The sequence below is a fragment of the Rana temporaria genome, chromosome 10, assembly GCF_905171775.1.
Source record: "Rana temporaria chromosome 10, aRanTem1.1, whole genome shotgun sequence".
Taxonomy (NCBI): Eukaryota; Metazoa; Chordata; class Amphibia; order Anura; family Ranidae; genus Rana; species Rana temporaria.
In genome coordinates, this window is record NC_053498.1 from 144508236 (window position 1) to 144528644 (window position 20409).

At 44.4% G+C, this 20409-nt stretch overlaps 1 protein-coding gene across 8 annotated transcripts in view; it reads right to left on the minus strand.

Annotated features, from left to right (window-relative positions):
• The window catches only part of PER3 (period circadian regulator 3), a 109202-nt gene that overhangs the window by 51625 nt on the left and 37168 nt on the right, over nucleotides 1–20409 (minus strand). For all 8 annotated transcript variants that reach the window (XM_040326473.1, XM_040326477.1, XM_040326478.1 and 5 more), the window contains exons 7-11: nucleotides 11421–11563; nucleotides 11144–11222; nucleotides 8707–8813; nucleotides 7947–8103; nucleotides 4948–5053 (exon numbers count right to left, since the gene is read on the minus strand). In XM_040326473.1, the coding sequence (XP_040182407.1) occupies nucleotides 4948–5053; nucleotides 7947–8103; nucleotides 8707–8813; nucleotides 11144–11222; nucleotides 11421–11563 (592 nt within the window). The remainder of the gene's footprint in view (nucleotides 1–4947; nucleotides 5054–7946; nucleotides 8104–8706; nucleotides 8814–11143; nucleotides 11223–11420; nucleotides 11564–20409) is intronic.

The following is a 20409-nucleotide window of genomic DNA, read 5'->3' on the forward strand; positions in this document are numbered from 1 at the left end:
CTTTAACATGGGCTGTCTATTGTTACACCACCTAAATAGCAGCCGTAACTTTGCTACGCGAAAAGCCGTATAGCGACGATGTAAGAGAATGCGACGCGCGTACCTTCGTGTATCGCCGTAAACAGCTAATTTGCATACCCGACACGGAAAACGGCGCGATCTCCACCCAGCCGGCGCCGAAGTATTGCATCCTAAGATCCGAAGGCATATGAAGCCGTACGCCTGTCGGATCTTAGCCAAATGCCGTCGTATCTTTGTTTGTGAATTACAAATAAAGATACGACGCGGCAAATTTGAAAGTACGCCGGAGTATCAGCAGATACTCCGGCGTACTTTTTATGTGAATCTGGCCCTCTATGTTTAGTGGGCTTGATTTTATTACTTTTGCTGCAAATTGTAAAGAAAAAAATTCTCAATAAAAAGTACCTGATTTAAAAAAAAAAAAAAAAAAAATTCATGATATTAGTTTAAAAAAAGTTGAATAGTTATATATAAAATATAAATATTTTTTTTTCTTAAAAAAATAAAAATCGGTTTTGGTTTTGGCCAAGTGCATCCTGCATTTCCAGTTTCGGCACCAAAATTTCCATTCGGTGCACCTCTAGTTAGAACCCCTGCCAGGCTTTATTGCCAACTGTGTCCCCACTGAGGAGATTCGCCATCTCAATCTGTGCTGGTGACAATTCAATTGCTACCAAGACTAAAAAAAATTCAAGTAAAATGCACATATTTTGAGCGATCACCAGAACAGGAAGAGAGGGAAAATCCTCCAATGGAGATGCCTATTCTGATGACAACCAATAGGTGATTCCTCTTACTCTGGAGAGATTTCGTCTCACCTCCTGTCGTGTCTCCAAGGCAGGAAGTAAAAGAAAACCTCCTCATGGGACACAAAACAGCAAAAAATAAAAAGAACCTTGACACTTTTTTTCCTACCGTGTTCAAGGCCAAAATATTTACTACCAACAAAAAGTGACAAAGGATTCCCAGAGCACTATGGATTATTTGAAGAGAGCACAGCAGTAATCTCTTTTTAGACACAACAGGGTTTATTTACTAAAGCTGGAGAGTGCAAAATCTGGTGCAGCTCTGGAAAAAAGCTTCCGGGATTTAATGTCAAAAGCTTAATTGAACAAACTGAAGTTAAAGGGGGAAGTTGGAGGGGGGGGGGGGGGGGGGGGACGTTGGTCAGCTTTCTGGGGATCAATGGGAGGAAGCCCTCCAATCTGTGAGAACTTGCTCCTTGAATGTATCACAGAGACTGGCGCAGCTATTTATCCTTTTGAGGGTGTCCTATACCCCCCTCCCCCATACACACTACGGGTCCGATGTGCACTAGGTGTAAATGGGACCGTGGAGATCTGATCCACCTACTGTGGAAAAGTCCAAAACGGCACTCCTATTGGAGGGGAGCGGTGGACACCCGGAACAGGGTATTTCAGGTGTCACTTCCTTTAGATCCCAAACCTCGCTGGCTTAACTTACTAGACCAGGGGTCTCCAAACTACGGCCCTCCAGCTGTTCATAAACTACAATTCCCATCATGCCTAGTTATGTGTGAGTGTCAGAGGTTTTCAATGCCTCATGGGATGTGTAGTCCCCCAACAGCTGGCACAGATCCCTGTACTAGACGAATGTGAATAGGACAATTACACCAGAGAGGCCATTTTTAGGACTCTGGGCCAGATTCTCAGAAGAGTTACGCCGGCGTATCTACTGATACACCGGCGTAATTCGAATTTCCCGCCGGCGTATCATTATTTTGTATTCACAAAACAAGATACGCCGGAATTAGGCTAGGATCCGACTGGTGTAAATCACTTACACCGTCTGATCCTAAATGCAATACAACGCGACCGCTAGGTGGCGTTTACGTTCAGGTCTCATTTGTTTATGCAAATGAGCCTGATACGCCGATTCCCGAACGAATTAGCGCCGCGTAGGCGTCGCTTACGTCGTTTCCGTAAGCGTAAGGTTACCCCTGCTATATGAGGGGTAACCTTACGCCAGTCCGCCGTATGACATGTTAAGTATGGCGTCTGGTCCGCTTCGGCTTGTTCCGTCGGTTACGTCGTTTTCCTAAGTCGTCCGCGAATACGACTTTACGTCAATGATGCCGACGTTTTCCGTCGAGAACTGGAGCATGCGCACTGGGCTATTTTAAGCCCGGCGCATGCGCAGTTCGATCGACACGGGGGCGCGCTTAATTTAAATACAAGCCGCCCCCTTTGAATAACGCGGGGATACGCCGGGCCAATTACACTACGCCGCCGCAAATTACGGAGCAAGTGTTTGGGGAATACGGCACTTGCTCCTGTAAGTTGTGGCGGCGTAGTGTAAATGGCTTACGCGACGCCGCCGCAGGATCTACAAGAATCTGGCCCTCTGTCTTTAGCTCGTAAGTTAACCACTTACCGACCGCCGCACAAACATTTACGTCGGCAGAATGGCATAGACAGGCAAATGGGCGTACAGGTACGTCCCCTTAAATTTGCCTCCGCTGGTGCACGCCCCTGCCGCGAGCTCCGTGATCGCGCCCGCAGGACCCATAGACTCGATGTCCGCCGGTGTCCCGCGATCGTGTGTCACGGATTTGCAGAACGGGGGATGCCTGTGTAAACAAGGTATCTCCCCTGTTCTGCCTGGTGACACGTCACTGATGGTCTGCTCCCTGTCATCGGGAGCAGCGATCAGTGACGTGTCACTCGTAGCCACGCCTCCTAACAGTTAGAATCACTCCCTAGGACACACTTAATCCTCGTCCCCTAGTGGTTAACACCTTCAGTGCCAGTCACATTTACACAGTAATCGGTGCATTTTTATAGCACTGATCGCCGTATATTTGTGAATGATCCCAAAATAGCGTCAAAAGTGTCTGATGTGTCCGCCATAATGTCGTAGTCACGATAAAAAAGTAATAAAAAAAAACGCTGATCGGCGCATTACTAGTAAAAAAAAAAAAAAAAAATGCAATAAAACGATCCCCTATTTTGTAGATGCTATAACTTTTGCGCCAACCAATCAATAAACGCTTATTGCGATTTTTTTACCAAAAATAGGTAGAAGAATACGTATCGGCCTAAACTGAGGAAAAAAATTGTTTTTTTTATATATTTTTGGGGGATATTTATTACAGCAAAATGTAAAAAATATTGCTTTTTTTTCAAAATTGTTGCTCTATTTTTGTTTATAGCGCAAAAAATAAAAACCGCAGAGGTTATCAAATACCACCAAAAGAAAGCTCTATTTGTGTGTGGGGAGGGCGTCAATTCTGTTTTGGAGCCACGTCGCACGACCGCGCAATTATCAGTTAAAGCGACGCAGTGCCGAATCGCAAAAAGTGCTCTGGTCTTTGGGCAGCCAAATGGTCCGGGGCTATAGTGGTTAATAATGACACACTGGAAGTCAGAGAGCCCCTCCTACAGTTAAAAAGTGGATTGCTGGTGTGGGTAATACACTTCGGATGGAAAAGATCATTTACCAGCATAGGGGGTGAAAACCGCTGGGACCCGTGCTTGGATGTACCCGGGCTTGCCCCGGCAGATCTGGTCATTGACAGGCTCCTTGGACTTAACGCCGGATGATAATCCAATTTATTTACAGGAGTAATGGTGACATGGAAATGTAATTTCCCTATGTAGGTTGGATCTTGTATAATAGGTTTGCCTTCAGTGGTACCAACAATGTGATTGTTGATGGTCTTAATATTTAACCACTTAACGCCCGCCGCACGACTATTTACGTCCGCAAAATGGCACGGACAGGCAGATGGGCGTATATATACGTCCTTGCCTTTGCACGGGTCGGGGGTCCGATCGGGACCCCCTCCGCTGCGTGCGGATTCCCTGAGGGAGCGATCCGGGACGACGGCGCGGCTATTCGTTTATAGCCACTCCGTCGCGATCGCTCCCCGGAGCTGAAGAACGGGGAGAGCCGTATGTAAACACGGCTTCCCCGTGCTTCACTGTGGCGGCGCATCGATCGAGTCTTCCCCTTTATAGGGGATACACAATCGATGACATCAGACCTACAGCCACACCCCCCTACTGTTGTAAACACACACTAGGTGAACCCTAACTCCTCCTGTGGTTAACTCCCAAACTGCAACTGTCATTTTCACAATAAAGAATGCAATTTAAATGCATTTTTTGCTGTGAAGATGACAATGGTCCTAAAAATGTGTCAAAATTGTCCGAAGTGTCCGCCATAATGTCGCAGTCACGAAAAAAAACGCTGATCGCCGCCATTAATAGTAAAACATTTTTTTTATAAAAATGCAATAAAAATATCCCCTATTGCAAACGCTATAAATTTTGCGCAAACCGATCGATAAACGCTTATTGCGGTTTTTTTTACCAAAAATATGTAGTAGAATACGCATCGGCCTAAACTGAGGAAAAAAAAATGTTATATATGTTTTTGGGGGATATTTATTATAGCAAAAAGTAAAAAATATTGCATTTTTTTCCAAAATTGTTGCTCTATTTTTGTTTATAGCGCAAAAAATAAAAACCGCAGAGGTGATCAAATACCACCAAAAGAAAGCTCTATTTGTGGGGAAAAAAGGACACCAATTTTGTTTGGGAGCCACGTCGCACGACCGCGCAATTGTCTGTTAAAGCGACGCAGTGCCGAATCGCAAAACCTGGCCTGGGCATTTAGCTGCCTAAAGGTCCGGGGCTTAAGTGGTTAATATATTTGTATACCATACAAGGTATATGGTTGGCCATGTTGATCTGGGCTGTGTTTAACCAAAAAAAAAAAATGTAATAACATTTTTTATTTAATTTTTTAATAAAAAATTAAGGAAGAACAAGCTGAAGTTAGAAGCCGATTGGCTACCATGCAGAGCTGCACCAGATTTTGAGCGCGCCCGTTCTAGTAAGTTTCCACCTCTGTCTCTCATGGGACACAGACCCTCTACTGCGGCACAACGGCGAGCTTTACCTGTAAAAGGACTTTATAGATCTGTCCTTGCAATTCCTTTATTTCTTTGTCAAAATTGATGACTTCTGTACTTCTTGCAGCAAACACGTCTTCATTCAGAGGTCCCCTAAAATGAAAAGATATATATGTGAGATCTGCATATCATTAGAGGCTCAGGTTTGCTGTCCAATCCCCTGCTGTCTGATCTCCAGGAGAAGACAATGGCTTCTCCTGCAAATATTTATTGCTCTAAAGCCCGGTACACACTACAGTTTTCGTGCAAACCCATAAAAAACGGACAGCTTGGGTCGGGAGCCGCTGTACTACCCATGCCAGGTTAGTCCAGCAATCTCCCCCGCTGAGCTGTTGTGTTCCGACAGGGAGACACGCCCCTTCCCCGCCAGAACCCTTCCGGTCAACGCTCTCTGCCATTGGCTGAGAGCGCTGATCAGCAGTCAGTTGGCTGGTTTTCCAGCATGCACGACCGGCTTCTGTCCGACAGACCGACATACACACGGGCAGAAGGCCGGACAGTATTTTTTTGTACTGGCAAATGTCTCCCGACATTCTGCCCGTGTGTATGGGGCATAACCTTCTGGCACTCATCTCTGTCTCTGAAGAAGAGGATAATAAGAAATTAAAGTGACTGTAAACCTCATATATGAAATATGAAAAAAAAAAAAAAAAAACATATCCCTCTATAGTGTGTATTGTCTCAGTCCAGAGCACCGAGGGTTTGAATACATATCCATTCAAAGTGTTGAATTTTAAAGCTTGTCTGAGAATTCAGGAAAAATGGGGCAGAGAGCTGAAGTTACACACTGCAGAGCTCACCGAGGAGAGCCCTGACAGCTGATTGGAGTGAAGGGACACACCTTCCTTCACACAGCACACAGGAACAGAGCTGAGGCTGTCAATCAGCTTGGAGGTCCATCCCCTGTCACCATTCTTCTCTTGGTGTCAGGAAAAGTTGTCAGAAGTGATTGATGCAGATAGCAGGGGCCCCAGTATGTGCATGTATGAATGTGAGTTAGGGACCTTAGATTGTAGGTTCCTTGAGGGCAGGGGCTGATGTGAGTTTATATATATCCCTCCAAGCGTAAACACAGCACTCTATGCTTTAAGTAAATGCCCAGGTGTTCACCCACCAAGAAATCCATATATATCCAAAGTTGGTTTAGAAACTTTAGAGGCACCCATGGGTCTTGCAGAGGAGAAAGATCAAAAACTGCAGTGTTTTTATTGTCAACGTTTCGATTAAGCTCAGCCCAACGTTCTCAAGACATGTGTCTTGAGAAAGTTGGACTGAGCTTCATTGAAAATGCTGTTTTGATCTTCTTCCTTTGCAAGACCTGCGAGTGCCTCTAAACCAATAAGCCCCAGGATAACAGGGGTAACACTAAATCCCGAGTCCGGTGTAGTTGTACTGGGAGTCTGACTAGGACAGACCCAACTGGGGTTCTCGGTGACCCTGTGCCCCTAATAGACACAGGGTGTCTTACACATAGGAGCGGCCGGGGGAGCTGGACAAGGAGTTTCCCGACCTCTCCAAGGTAAGTTGGGCTTTACAAGCCCCCCGCCCAAAGTGACTCCCGTCATAGATAGATAAAGCTAGAGACAGATTTTAGATCTCTCTATATCTCTCTCCCTCTATATCTCTCTCTCCCTCTATATCTCTCTCTCTCTCTCTCTCCCTCTCCCTCTATATCTCTCTCTCTCTATATCTATATCTCTCTTTCCCTCTATATCTATATCTCTCTCCCTCTATATCTATATCTCTCTCCCTCTATATCTATATCTATATCTCTCTTTCCCTCTATATCTCTCTTTCCCTCTATATATCTCTCTCTCCCTCTATATCTCTCTCTCTCCCTCTATATCTCTCTCTCTCCCTCTATATCTCTCTCTCTCCCTCTATATCTCTCTCTCTCCCTCTATATCTCTCTCTCTCCCTCTATATCTCTCTCTCTCCCTCTATATCTATCTCTCTCTCTCTCTCCCTCTATATCTATATCTCTCTCTCTCCCTCTATATCTATATATCTCTCTCTCCCTCTATATCTATATCTCTCTCTATATCTCTCTCTCCCTCTATATCTCTCTCTCCCTCTATATCTCTCTCTCCCTCTATATCTCTCTCTCCCTCTATATCTCTCTCTCCCTCTATATCTCTCTCTCCCTCTATATCTATATCTCCCTCTATATCTATATCTCCCTCTATATCTATATCTCCCTCTATATCTATATCTCCCTCTATATCTATATCTCTCTCTCCCTCTATATCTATATCGCTCTCTCCCTCTATATCTATATCTCTCTCTCTCCCTCTATATCTCTCTCTCTCCCTCTATATCTCTCTCTCTCTCTCTCCCTCTATATCTCTCTCTCTCCCTCTATATCTCTCTCTCTCTCTCTCCCTCTATATCTCTCTCTCTCTCCCCCTCTATATCTCTCTCTCTCTCCCCCTCTATATCTCTCTCTCTCTCTCTCTCTCTATATCTCTCTCTCTCCCCCTCTATATCTCTCTCTCCCTCTATATCTATATCTCTCTCTCTCCCTTTCTCTATATATATATCTCTCTCTCTCTCTCTCTCTCTCTATCTCTCTCTATATCTCTCTCTATATCTCTCTCTATATCTCTCTCTATATCTCTCTCTCTCTCTCTCTCTCTCTCTCTCTCTCTCTCTCTCTCTCTCTCTCTCTCTCTCTCTCTCTCTCTCTCTATATATATATCTCTCTTTCTATATCTCTCTCTATATATATATATATATAATCTCTCTCTCTCTATATATATACATACACACATCTCTATCTATATAGCTCTCTCTATCTATATAGCTCTCTATATCTATATATACGTTGCACAGTGCTATACAAGTACCTGATAATTCTTGTGAAAAATTATGAAAAGCAAACAAACAACCTTTGACATAGTATATGGTAGTCTTTTGTTGAAAATAATGTAATAACAAAAAAAAAAAAAAGTAACGTTATGCTAAAACGCGATCACTGGTAACTCACGTTCTAACTTTGTGCCGACCGATAATAAATGCCACTTTTCTGCTCCAGGGGTTGACAAAGCTGGACCAGCTGGTATCCAAAGTGATGTAGTCACCGTTCTGGGTGCAGAACCTGATGGGGCAATGCTCGAACGGCGGCTGCCCAGCGTATTTTAAAACTAAAAAGAAAAACAAACAGAAAAAAAAAAATTGATTGTGTTGTAGTACAACTGCCACTTGCATTCCTCACTCTGCATACACGTACCCACACAAGAAAAATATATCAGGATTTACTGGGACTAGTGGAATAAAATAAAATAAAATAAACCTGTGTAGACCAGGGGTAGGCAACCTCCGCACTCCAGCTGTGGTGAAACCTATCATGGAAGTCATGCTTGCAGCAGTCGGTCTCACTGCAATGACTTATGGGTCATGTAGTTCAGTCTTGCATTACATCATGGGTCATGTAGTTCAAAAACAACTGGAGTGCCAAGGTAGCCTGCCCCTGGTGTACACATTCCAAAACTACCATCCTCAGTTTCTACGCCTCCAGGGCATTCTCTGCTTTATATTACATAAATGTTTAGAGTAATGCCCAAGAAACCCAGGGAAAATAATGAAGTCCGAAAAAAGGTTGAAGACAGGATTCTGGGGTAGAACCTTGGAGACTTGGTCAAGCCAAGAAGTGTTCTTTGTTGTATTATAGGTATTATGGGTACAATTGCTTTTTGCACTCTTACACTACTCTGCAAACAGTTCAGAAAAACGACACAATCCCTTACTTTTTCTGTGCATGGCGAGCATTAATAGGCGATCCTCTGGATGTAGATACATCAACATCGACGTTCCAACCAAGTCTTGTGGCAAGTAACCCAACAATGGTACTGCTCTGAAACGGAAACATGAATGTAAATATAAAGACAAAATTCTACTGAACAGACCGGATACTGATATCAATAAAGCAACGTTTCAAGAGAATACAGGTTAATAAAGTTGTATTAATCATACAGACCAATGGTCTCCAAACTGCATTCCGGATGTGGCCCTTTGCTTGCTTTTATCGAGCAATATTTACCCCACTGGCAGCAACAGTGAGCCATAGTTCCTGCCACTCTATTCCTCTCACCGACACCAGTGATGGGGTACCATTCCTACCACCGACACCAGTGATGGGGCACCATTTCTCCCATCGACACCAGTGATGGGGCACCATTCCTCCCACCGACACCAGTGATGGGGTACCATTCCTCCCCACTGACACCAGTGATGAGGCCCTATTCCTCCCACCGACACCAGTGATGGGGCACCATTCCTCCCACGGACACCAGTGATGGGGCACCATTCCTCCCCACCGACACCGGTGATGGGGTACTATTATTCCTCCCACCGACACCAGTGATGGGGCACCATTCCTCCCACCGACACCAGTGATGGGGCACCATTCCTCCCACGGACACCAGTGATGGGGCACCATTCCTCCCACCGACACCAGTGATGGGCCACTATTTCTCCCCACTGACACCAGTGACGGGGCACTATTACTCCCACTAACACCAATGATGGAGCACTATTCCTCCCACAACACCATTGATGAGGCCACTATTCCTCCCACCGACACCAATGATGAGGCCACTATTCCTCCCACCGACACCAGTGATGAGGCCACTATTCCTCCCACCGACACCAGTGATGGGGCACCATTTTTCCCACTAAGAACAATAGGGCACCATTCCTTCCCCTAATTTCAAAGACAGGGAACTCTTTACTCCCACTGACACCAGGCAATTTATTTTTACTTCCATTGGCCCCCCTAAAATTTGAAGGACAGTAAACTGTTCCTTTATTTAAAATGTTTGGAGACCTCTGGTTGGGCAAAGAGGATAGGCAAAAGGCAATCACCCCCCTGATAGTCAATAAGAAAACAACTGTTCGCTAAGCTGAGTACCGTAAACTGAACATTGATTGGTGGCTACAAGCTGGCAATAACCACTTAAAAAATCCGACATGCTGGTTGTACCCAAGTCAATTGATGGATGAATAGATCGACTTTGGTACAATCAGCCTGCCCATACATGGTTGGAATCTCAGCCGATCCCTACTGAACCGGCCAAGATTCAAACCGTCTATGGTCGATTTAAAAGGCACAGAAACATTTATTACTGAGTTTAACCACTTGAGACCCGCGCTATTGACAAAAGACATCAACAGCGCGGCTCTCAAGTGCCAACTGGACGTCTTTGGACGTCATTTGAAGTGCATTACCCACGCGCGCCTCTGGGGGGCGCGCAGCGGGTAAACACTGTCCCGGCGCATCGCTGGGAAGCCGATGCGTGTACCTGGCAGCCGCGATGTCCGCCGGGTACACGCGATCGTCGGTAAGACAGCAGGGACGTGGAGCTCTGTGTGTAATGATGGGGTGTAAACACAGAGCTCCACGTGCTGTCAGAGGAGAGACCGATCTGTGTCTCTTGTACATAGGGACACAGCATCGGTCACCTCCCCCAGTCACCCCCCTCCCCCCACACAGTTAGAACACACCCAGGATACACATTTAACACCTTCCTCACCCCCTAGTGTTAACCCCTTCACTGCCAGTCACATTTATACAGTAATTAGTGCATTTTTATAGCACTGATCGCTGTATAAATGTGTACGGTCCCAAATTTGTGTCAAAAGTGTCCGATACGTCCGTCGCAATATCGCAGTCCCAATCAAAATCGCAGATCGCCGCCATTACTAGTAAAAAAAAAAAATTAATACAAAAAAATCATAATTCTGTCCCCTATTTTGTAGGCGCTATAACTTTTGCGCAAACCAGTCGCTTATTGCGATTTTTTTTTTTTTTTACAAAAATACGTCGAAAAATATGTATCGGCCTTAACTGAGAAAAAAAATTGTTTTTTTTAAAAAAAAAATTGGGATATTTATTATAGCAACAAGTAAAAAAAATATATATATTTTTTTAAATTGTCGCCCTTTTTTTGTTTATAGCGCAAAAAATAAAAACCGCAGAGGTGATCAAATACCACCAAAAGAAAGCTCTATTTGTGGGGAAAAAAGGACGTCAATTTTGTTTGGGAGCCACGTCGCACGACCGCGCAAATGTCAGTTAAAGCACCGCAGTCCTGGAAGCTAAAATTTTGCCTGGGCACGAAGGGGGTTTATGTGCCCAGTAAGCAAGTGGTTAAAAGAAAAGAAAAAAAGAAGAACACGACTTACCGATCGTCTACCTCTAGAAAAACGCAGCCAGGGGTGTGTGTGGTGGTAAAGATCCGTTTATCCAAGGGAATTCTGGGAGCTGAAATATAAATAGCGCAATGTAAAAGGATACCAATTTAAAAGGCATTTCTTTAATAAAATGTTAAAGACGGCATAAAAAAAAAAAAAAGACACAACAAAAACTGTATTTGATGATCATAGAATGGACATTTCAACCACCAACTGCCGAAAGCAAAGTCACATCTGTGGAAATCTAAAAAAACAAAAAAAAACGTACCCTCATATCCCGAGTGAATCCTTTCTACCAAAGCAATACAGCAATGCTCTGGCTCAACATCGGGAGACGTGCGGACTCTCACAGAATACGGCGTCATTCGGTAGGGATTGTACTGAGGCTCGTTGTCGCGGTCTTTTCCTCCCCTGGGAAGAGAGGAAACAAAACTTCTGTAACCAGCATCAACACTGCAACAAAAATGCAAAATTTAAAAGTTGCAGACTTCTTAACGTTAGCGAAGCATTGAATTCTGGGAATGAAAAAATTAGGCCTGTGCCAAGCGCTGCTTCTAAAGGAATTAAAGTGGTTGTAGAGGCAGATTTTTTTTTTATATATATATCTTAATGCATTTTTATATAAAAAAAACCTTCTGTGCAGCAGCCTCCCTAATACTTACCCGAGCCCATCTCTATCCAACGATGTTGCAGGAGAAACTCTGCTACCCTCCTGATTGGCTGAGACAGTAGTGGAGCTCCATTGGCTCCCGTTGCTGTCAAAGTCAGTGAACAAATGAGGAGAGGAGGCGGGGGCCTAGCTGTGGCTCCATGTCTGACACACAGAGCTTCAGCTCGGCTCAGGTGCCCCCCATAGCAAGCTGCTTGCTGTGGGGGAACTCCGAAGGAGGGTGGGATCAGGAGCGCCAGCGAGGGACCCGAGGAGGAGGAGGAGGATAGGGGCTGCTCTGTGAAAAAAGTTTAGTATCACTTTAAGCAGAGATATATATATATATATATATACCGTATTTTCTGTCGTAGAAGACGACTTTTTGGATGCAAAAAAATGCGGTTTTGCTTGTGGGCATTGTGAAGCCTACAGGCACTTACTTCCTGGAAGTCTTGGATGGGGAGTGATAATTGGGCAGCGCACTGCATCCTGGGAAATGATGACACACATTTCCCAGGAGCATTAGAGGGAGATGATGTCAGAATCCTAGGTGGTTTCAAAGGCAGATTTCGTTGGACCGCATAGCAACAGGCATTTCAAGATGAGTAAAAAAAAAAAAAAAAAAAACTTTTTTTCTTTCTTTTTTAGTCGTAAGCTACAGTTTAAAGCAAAATTGTTTTTTTGATGGAACCTACACTTTAAGCGGTTAAAGTTATTATAGCAAATCTATTTTTAATCTCCGCTTGTTTTCTTTGCCGACTAAGTGATGTTCATCCATTTGCACGCAGCCATACATAGGGGCCACGTGTTCAGAGTTCTATTTTTGTGTAGAAAGCATGAACACGACGGGTCTTTTATTCACTCAACAGAAGGCCGAACGTTTCAATAAGCCGTACAGTTTTCGTACAGCATGTCAGCAACACATATGACTGACAATCCACTCCGATTATGTAACAGAAATGAAATGTTAGGAAAGGTTGCATGCTATTCCACAATCAAATTATTTTCTGACTAGCGCAAAAAAAAAAGAAGAAGAGGTAATCGTGATTTTTTTTTACATTTATTTTTAAATGCTGCCTTTATCGCCGATCGTTAATGAGCAAACAAAATGTATAAAAAATGCGCTATTCAGGAGCCAACTCATGCAAGTAGCCAGAACATGCTGTTCAATTGACAAAAATACAGAAGGGTAAAAAAAAATAAAAAAAATAAATAAATGTAGGTCTGCTTATTTTTAGAAGGAACCTGTAAAATCACCACATGGATGATTATGTAATAGAAATTAAATTGAAAAAAAAAAAAAAAAAAAAGATTGCTGTGTTTATTTAAACAATCAATAATTTTTTTGGCTAGCACCAATGACTAAAAAAGGAGAGGAAATAGTGACATTCAGAATTTAATTTTTTTTTTTAAATGCTGCCTTCATCTCCAATGAGAGCCGAAAAAATGACTGTGTTATTCAGAAGCCGATGTGCACAAGTACCCAAAACACATGGGGCTGGATTCAAGTAGATCCGCGCATTTTTACGGCGGCGTAGCGTATCGTATTTACGCTACGCCGCCGTAAGTTAGAGAGGCAAGTGCTGTATTCACAAAGCACTTGCCTCCTAACTTACGGCGGCGTAGCGTAAATGGGGCCGACGTAAGCGCGCCCAATTCAAATGAGGATGAGGGGGCGTGTTTTATTTAAATTTAATGTGACCCCCACGTATTTGACGTTTTTTACGAACGGCGCATGCGGCGTTCGTAAAAGAATCCCAGTGCGCATGCTTGAAATTCCGACGAAAATCGTCAATGCTTTAGACGTGAACGCAACTTACGACCAGCCCTATTCGCGAACGACTTACGCAAACAACGTAAATATTTCAAAATTCGAAGCGGGAACGACGTCCATACTTTGCGTACGCCTCATAAGAGCAGGAGCAACCTTACGCCGAAAAAGCCTAACGTAAACGACATAAAAAAAAAAGCGCCGGGCGTACGTACGTTTGTGAATCGGCGTATCTACCAAATTAGCATATTATTTGCGTAAATCTACGGAAGCGCCATCTAGCGGCCAGCGTAAATATGTACCCTAAGATACGACGGCGTAGGAGACTTACGCCGCTCGTATCTTAGCCTAATTTAAGCGTATCTGGTTCCCAGAATACGCTTAAATTTACGACGGCATAGATTCAGAGTTACGCCGGCGTATCTACCAATACGCCGGCGTAACTCTACGTGAATCTAGCCCATGCTGTTCTATTGACAATAAAAAAAAAAAAAAAAAAGAAAGGCTCCAAAAAAAGTTTAAAGTCTACTTATTTGTGAAAACACCACTTACAAGCCTTATGCGGCGTACATACGATAATTTTTCGGCATGGAAAAAAACAACGTTTTTAAAAACGTAATTTTTTTTTTTTAAAGTGTATTTTGTGCGTGTACTCGAGAGAGGAGCTGGACTGCAGGAGTTGGGAGTAGGCAGGCCTCCCCCAGAGGCAATCTGCCACCTTTCTCCATGCCCCGGGTGGCAATGGCGGGTGTGTGAGGGGGTCCTCCCACACAGCCCGCCCTACCTGCTCCGCTTTGAAGCCCAACGGGGCAGAGGGACTCCCTATAAGGGAGTGAGAGGATTTGCCCGCTCAACCAGCCCCGTTAGTCCTTCGCCTCTCTTTTAGAGACCGCGTGGTCAAAGTGCGTGTGTTAACCCAATTTAGAGTGCGTGTGTAGGTGTGGTGGTTTTTGTGGGAGGGGGGGTGGGCGTAATAAGCGCAGGCTTACCTTGCATAGCACACCCACCGGGAGCCGGGCTGAGACCACCAAACTCAATTCACATGAAGCCGAGACCGGGATCCGAACCTCTAGCTGCAGAGGTGAATGGCTTGTCAGCGCAGTGCCAATCGCGTTGAGCCACCGCAGCTCCACGTTAAAAACGTAATTTAAAATGATCGTGTGTGGGCTAAAACGACGTTTTAAACCCGCGCATGTTTAGAAGCAAGTTATGAGACGGGAGCGCTCGTTCTGGTAAAACTAGCGTTCATAATGGAGTAAGCACATTCATCACGCTGTAACAGACAAAAAAGCGCAAATCGTCTTTTACTAACAAGTAACCAGCTAAAAGCAGCCCAAAGGCGAATAGAACTTCCCCTTTAGATTTCTTGTCGTACGTCACCGCGCTTTGTTCATCATTTTTTTTAAAACGATGGTGTGTAAGCAACGTCGTTTTTAATGATGAAGTTGGAAAAACTTTGTTTTTTGGACATGCTGAAAAACGATTTTTTTTTCATGCCGAAAAATGATCGTGTGTACGCGGCATCATGCCGTGCACACACGACCATTTTTAATGGTCTAGAAAAACGATTTTTTTCGTTGCGATTCTTGTCAAGCCTGCCTTGCCTACACACGATCGTGAAAAACAAAAAATGCTCGAGCAAAGCGCGGTGACGTACAACACGTACGACGGCACTATAAAGGGGAAGTTCCATTCGGATGGCGCCACCCTTTGGGCTGCTTTTGCCGATTTCGTGTTAAGTAAAAGTTTGGTGAGAGACGATTCGCGCTTTTCAGTCTGTTACAGCGTGACGAATGTGCTATCTCCATTACGAACGCTAGTTTTACCAGAACGAGCGTTCCCGTCTCATAACTTGCTTCTGAGTATGCGCGTTATTTTCGCGTCGTTAAAGCCCACACAGCTATGAGTAAGCATCGGTTATCGATGTGAAACGCGTCAGCTCTGTTACCCCACTGTTTGCAGGTTTTTTTGCTGTTGTAGTTTTCGTTTTACTGGAATAAAAGGCACCATTTTTTACACTTTATTGGAGTGCGGCTGTCCATCGTCTCTCCTCCCTCTTATTTATGTGACCAAAGACACAACCAGGCGCCGTGTTTATAATCCTTCGTACACGAGGCAGAAAACGAATTGCAAACGCTGTTGCATAACCAGACAGACACTGATAGAATGACTAATGATTGGGTTTATGGTCTGCTGGTTGAGCCGGTTGTCATAGCCAAGCATTTTTATCAGTTTGCGGCTGCAGTCCCATGTGCCATTGATCTTGCTACTGCACTATTGAAAGGTCTCCTGCAAATTATTGGTAGAGACTCTGTGGCTTTAAAGTGTAGCGGTGGGGAATTATTTGCAAGGTGTAGTGGCATTATCTGAAGGGTATAGCGGTGGGAGGGCATTATCTGAAGGGTGCAGCGGCATTATCTGCAGGGTGCAGCGGTGGGGGGCATTATCTGAAGGGTGTAGCGGCATTATCTGCAAGGTGCAGTGGCGGGGGGCATTATGTGCAGGGTGTAGTGGCGGGTGGGCATTATCTGAAGGGTGCAGTGGCGGGGGGCATTATGTGCAGGGTGTAGTGGCGGGTGGGCATTATCTGAAGGGTGCAGTGGCAGGGGGGGGGGCATTATCTGCAGGGTGTAGTGGCGGGTGGGCATTATCTGAAGGGTGCAGTGGCGAGGGGCATTATGTGCAGGGTGTAGGGGCGGGTGGGCATTATATGAAGTGTGTAGTGGCGGGGGGGCATTACCTGAAGGGTGTAGCGGCAGGGGGGCATTACCTGAAGGGTGTAGCGGCAGGGGGGGGGGCATTATCTGCAGGGTGTAGCGGCAGAGGGCATTATGTGAAGGGTGCAGCGTTGGGGGCAACTCTGCAGGGCGCATCGGCGGGGTAGTTGTGCCATACTCCTTCCATTTTCGGATGATGGATTGAACAGAGCTCCGTGAGATGATCAAAGCTTGGGATATTTTTTTATAACCTAACCCTGCTTTACACTTCTCCACAACTTTATCCCTGACCCGTCTGGTGTGTTCCTTGGCCTTCATGATGCTGTTTGTTCACCAAGGTTCTCTAACAAACCTCCGAGGGCTTCACAGAACAGCTGTATTTTATACTGAGATTAAATTACACACAGGTGGACTCTATTTACTAATTGGGTGACTTCTGAAGGCAATTGGTTCCACCAGATTTTAGTTAGGGGTATCAGAGTAAAGGGACAGAATACAAATATGCGGGCCCACTCATGCTTCAGGTCACACACTTGACCTAATTTTCAGACAAAATCTGGAAATAAGCATTCTAGAAAATGAACCATTGCCATGGACAGACCACCATGCAATCAAGTTCACAATCTCCAAAATCCCCCCAGTGTCAAAAGCACCAAAACCGGTGACAATACACTGGGCTAGGTCTCAGAAGAAGCTCCGCTCGGAACTCTTCAAATCTACCTTGAGAAACAAAATCAAAACAATCCAGCCTCAGCAAACAGCCGCTGATACACTGGACGCCATAAACGCAGCCTTACTACACTCAGCCGACTTAGTAGCACCGAAACGCAAATTCGGTAGCCGCAGGAAAAAGTCTGGCTGGTATAACAACCAGCTATCGCTTCTGAAACAAGAACGCAGGAGGGCGGAAGCCGCCTGGAAAAGAAACCCTGCAGAGGATAATCTTATCTTCTACAGAGCAATAACAACACGATATCACAAAGAAATTTTCAAAGCCAAGAAACACCATTTTTCTATGGCAATTAACAGTTCCCTAAATCGCCCCCGCGAACTATTCAAAATGGTCACCCAGACCATGAATCCGGGATGTCTTGAAGTCCCCAACTCAGACACCCAAGAGTTCTGTAATGAACTATCGGATTTCTTCATTAGTAAAATTGAAAGAATCCGGGAAAGTATTCTGAAAAACAATACCCACCTCAATCCGGCTATCAATCAGCCACAAAATTCCCGCAGAAATTTTCTGCACTCGACAAAATTCACTCTGGAGCCTATTTCCAGCGACACCACAAAAAATATCATCGGTGCCTTGCGGAACAGCACATCGCCCAATGATATCATCCCTACTAAGCTGTTGAAGGATTGTGCCGACATTCTGGCACCACCCATCACACAGCTTATAAATCAATCTTTTAAGGAAGGCATAGTGCCATCCATGCTGAAAGAGGGCATAATCCAGCCCATCCTGAAAAAACCGAATCTGGATCCCAAGGACCCAATTCACCGCCGCCCCATAACAGGCCTAAACGTTCTCTCTAAGATAATGGAGAAAGTAGTGGTACAACAGCTGCAACAGCATCTAGATACCCACAACCTACTGGATCCATTACAATCAGGCTTCCGTCCCGGACACGGGACAGAAACGGCCTTACTCAAAATATGGGACGATGCCCTCGAGGCCGCAGACGAAGGAGAATCTTGTCTCCTAATTCTGCTGGACCTAAGCGCAGCCTTTGACACGGTAGATCACAAACTGTTACTGATGCGACTAGCTTCGGTAGCAGGAGTTGCAGAAGGTGATTTACCATGGTTTTCTTCCTTTCTTGAAAACCGTTCACAAACAGTTAAATTGGGTTCTTTCACGTCTGAGAGGCGCACGGTGTCATGTGGAGTCCCCCAAGGATCCCCCCTGTCACCGGTGCTTTTCAACATCTATCTGCGCCCTCTCTTTGATATTATCAGTAGCCAAGAACTACTCTATCACTCTTATGCAGACGATACGCAACTGTATTTTCGCATCTGCAACAAAAAGAATCATCATCCAAGTTTAGAGAAATGTCTTGCTTTGATTGACAACTGGATGACCAATAGCCATCTTAAACTCAACAGTTCTAAAACAGAACTCCTTGTGTTTCAGGCCAGCCGAAAGAGTCAAGTGGTAACAACTTGGACTCCACCGCCCATTCTGGGGCAAATCATCACCCCTAGCTCCAAAGTCAAAAGTCTCGGGGTCATCTTTGACACCTTCATGACAATGGACGCACAAATAGGGTCAGTAGTCAGCGGAGCGCACTATCTGTTGCGCCTACTACGCAGACTTATTCCATTTATCCCCAAAGAAGACGTAGCAGTCGTGGTGGGAACAATCATAAACTCCAGACTGGACTATGCCAACGCACTGTACCTCGGACTCCCAAAGTACCAAATCTCCCGCCTGCAAGTTGTACAGAATACGGCCGCCAGACTGGTGACTGGGAAAAAAAAATGGGAATCAATCTCACCTTCGCTGAGATCCCTTCACTGGCTGCCAGTAAAGGACAGAATTGCATTTAAAGCACTCTGCCTGACACATAAGTGCATCCATGGGAAGGCTCCGCAATATCTTTGCGACAAGATAGAACCTCACAATTCGAATCGCGTTTTGCGATCCACCGACCAAAATCTGGTCAGGATACCAAAAACTAAATACAAGTCCAAAGGAGAAAGAAGGTTTGCTTTCCAGGGTCCTAGACTATGGAACGCTTTACCAACCAGCATTCGGTTGGAGGAAAACCACCTGACTTTCAGAAGACGAATCAAAACTCTGCTCTTTTGATGTCATGAGACACGAACAACTAGCGCCCAGAAGCGATTCAGTTCGCATGTGTTGCGCTCTATAAATTTTTCATTCATTCATTCATTCACAAATGTACCCCCCCCCCCCACACTTTTCACATATTTATTTGTAACACATGTTGAAAAACATGTATCATTTTCCTTCCACTTCACAATTATGTGACACTTTGTGTTGGTCCATCACATAAAATCCCAATAAAATACATTTACGTTTTTTAGGTTGCAACATGAGAAAATGTGGAAAATTTCAAGGGGTATGAATACTTTTTCAAGGCACGGTCTATAGATCCACCTCCAATTAGGAGCGAGAAATCCAATATTGGTGCTTAACAACAAACCAGTATTGATCGGCGCCTATGGAACATCTTTATTAGATGACATTTCCTGGCCCTTCAAACCAATCATCTATCTAGGATACATAGGAAGGTTTTCTATAATCAGATGGAATTAGACTTCAATCACTTGTAATGGACGGTCAATAGACTGTCAGACTTCAAACACAATCGATGCACCACTCAAGAAACAGGGATAAAAGCAATGTACTTGGAGGAATCACATGTAATGGACATGTCATGCTGCTGGTAACAAAAAAAAGAGTGCACCCCCCCCCCCCCCAACCAGACTACGCGTTTTGACCCGAACAGATGTCTCAAGTCACGGGGAGAAGTACCTTCCACCCTCAGATGCCAAATCCATAAAGGATCAATACACGTAAGATCAATGCAGCAAAAAGATTAATAGAACTATAAAAAGGAAAGAAAACGTGAAAAAACACAAAACTAATCATAAAATTCATGAATTCACAAAATAGAATGGCAGTCGATCACCAACCCACCATATAACAATAGTAATGTATGAACAATAACCACTATATGGATTTCTCTCACTTCCTGTTTGGCTATGGGACAGGAAACAAAGTTAAATCTCTGCAATGGAACACAGATGGCAAAAAAAAAAATCTAACAGGGGTTAGAATTATAACCCTCCCTTACACTATCCAAAATGAAAAAATAAAAAGTTTTGTGTATAGTTCTTATAATATATATACACACACTATAGTACTATAGATCTTATATGTATTGATCCTACATACATTGATCCTAGAGCTACACAATTGTAGAGAAATGTTACAATTTAATTACACCCATTAGATTTTAGACAACTAAAATTTGTTTTAGTCGACTAAAATATACTGGAGATTTAGTCGACTAAATACGACTAAGGCCCCGTACACACCATAGAATCCATCCGCAGATAAATCCCAGCAAATGGGTTTCAGCGGATA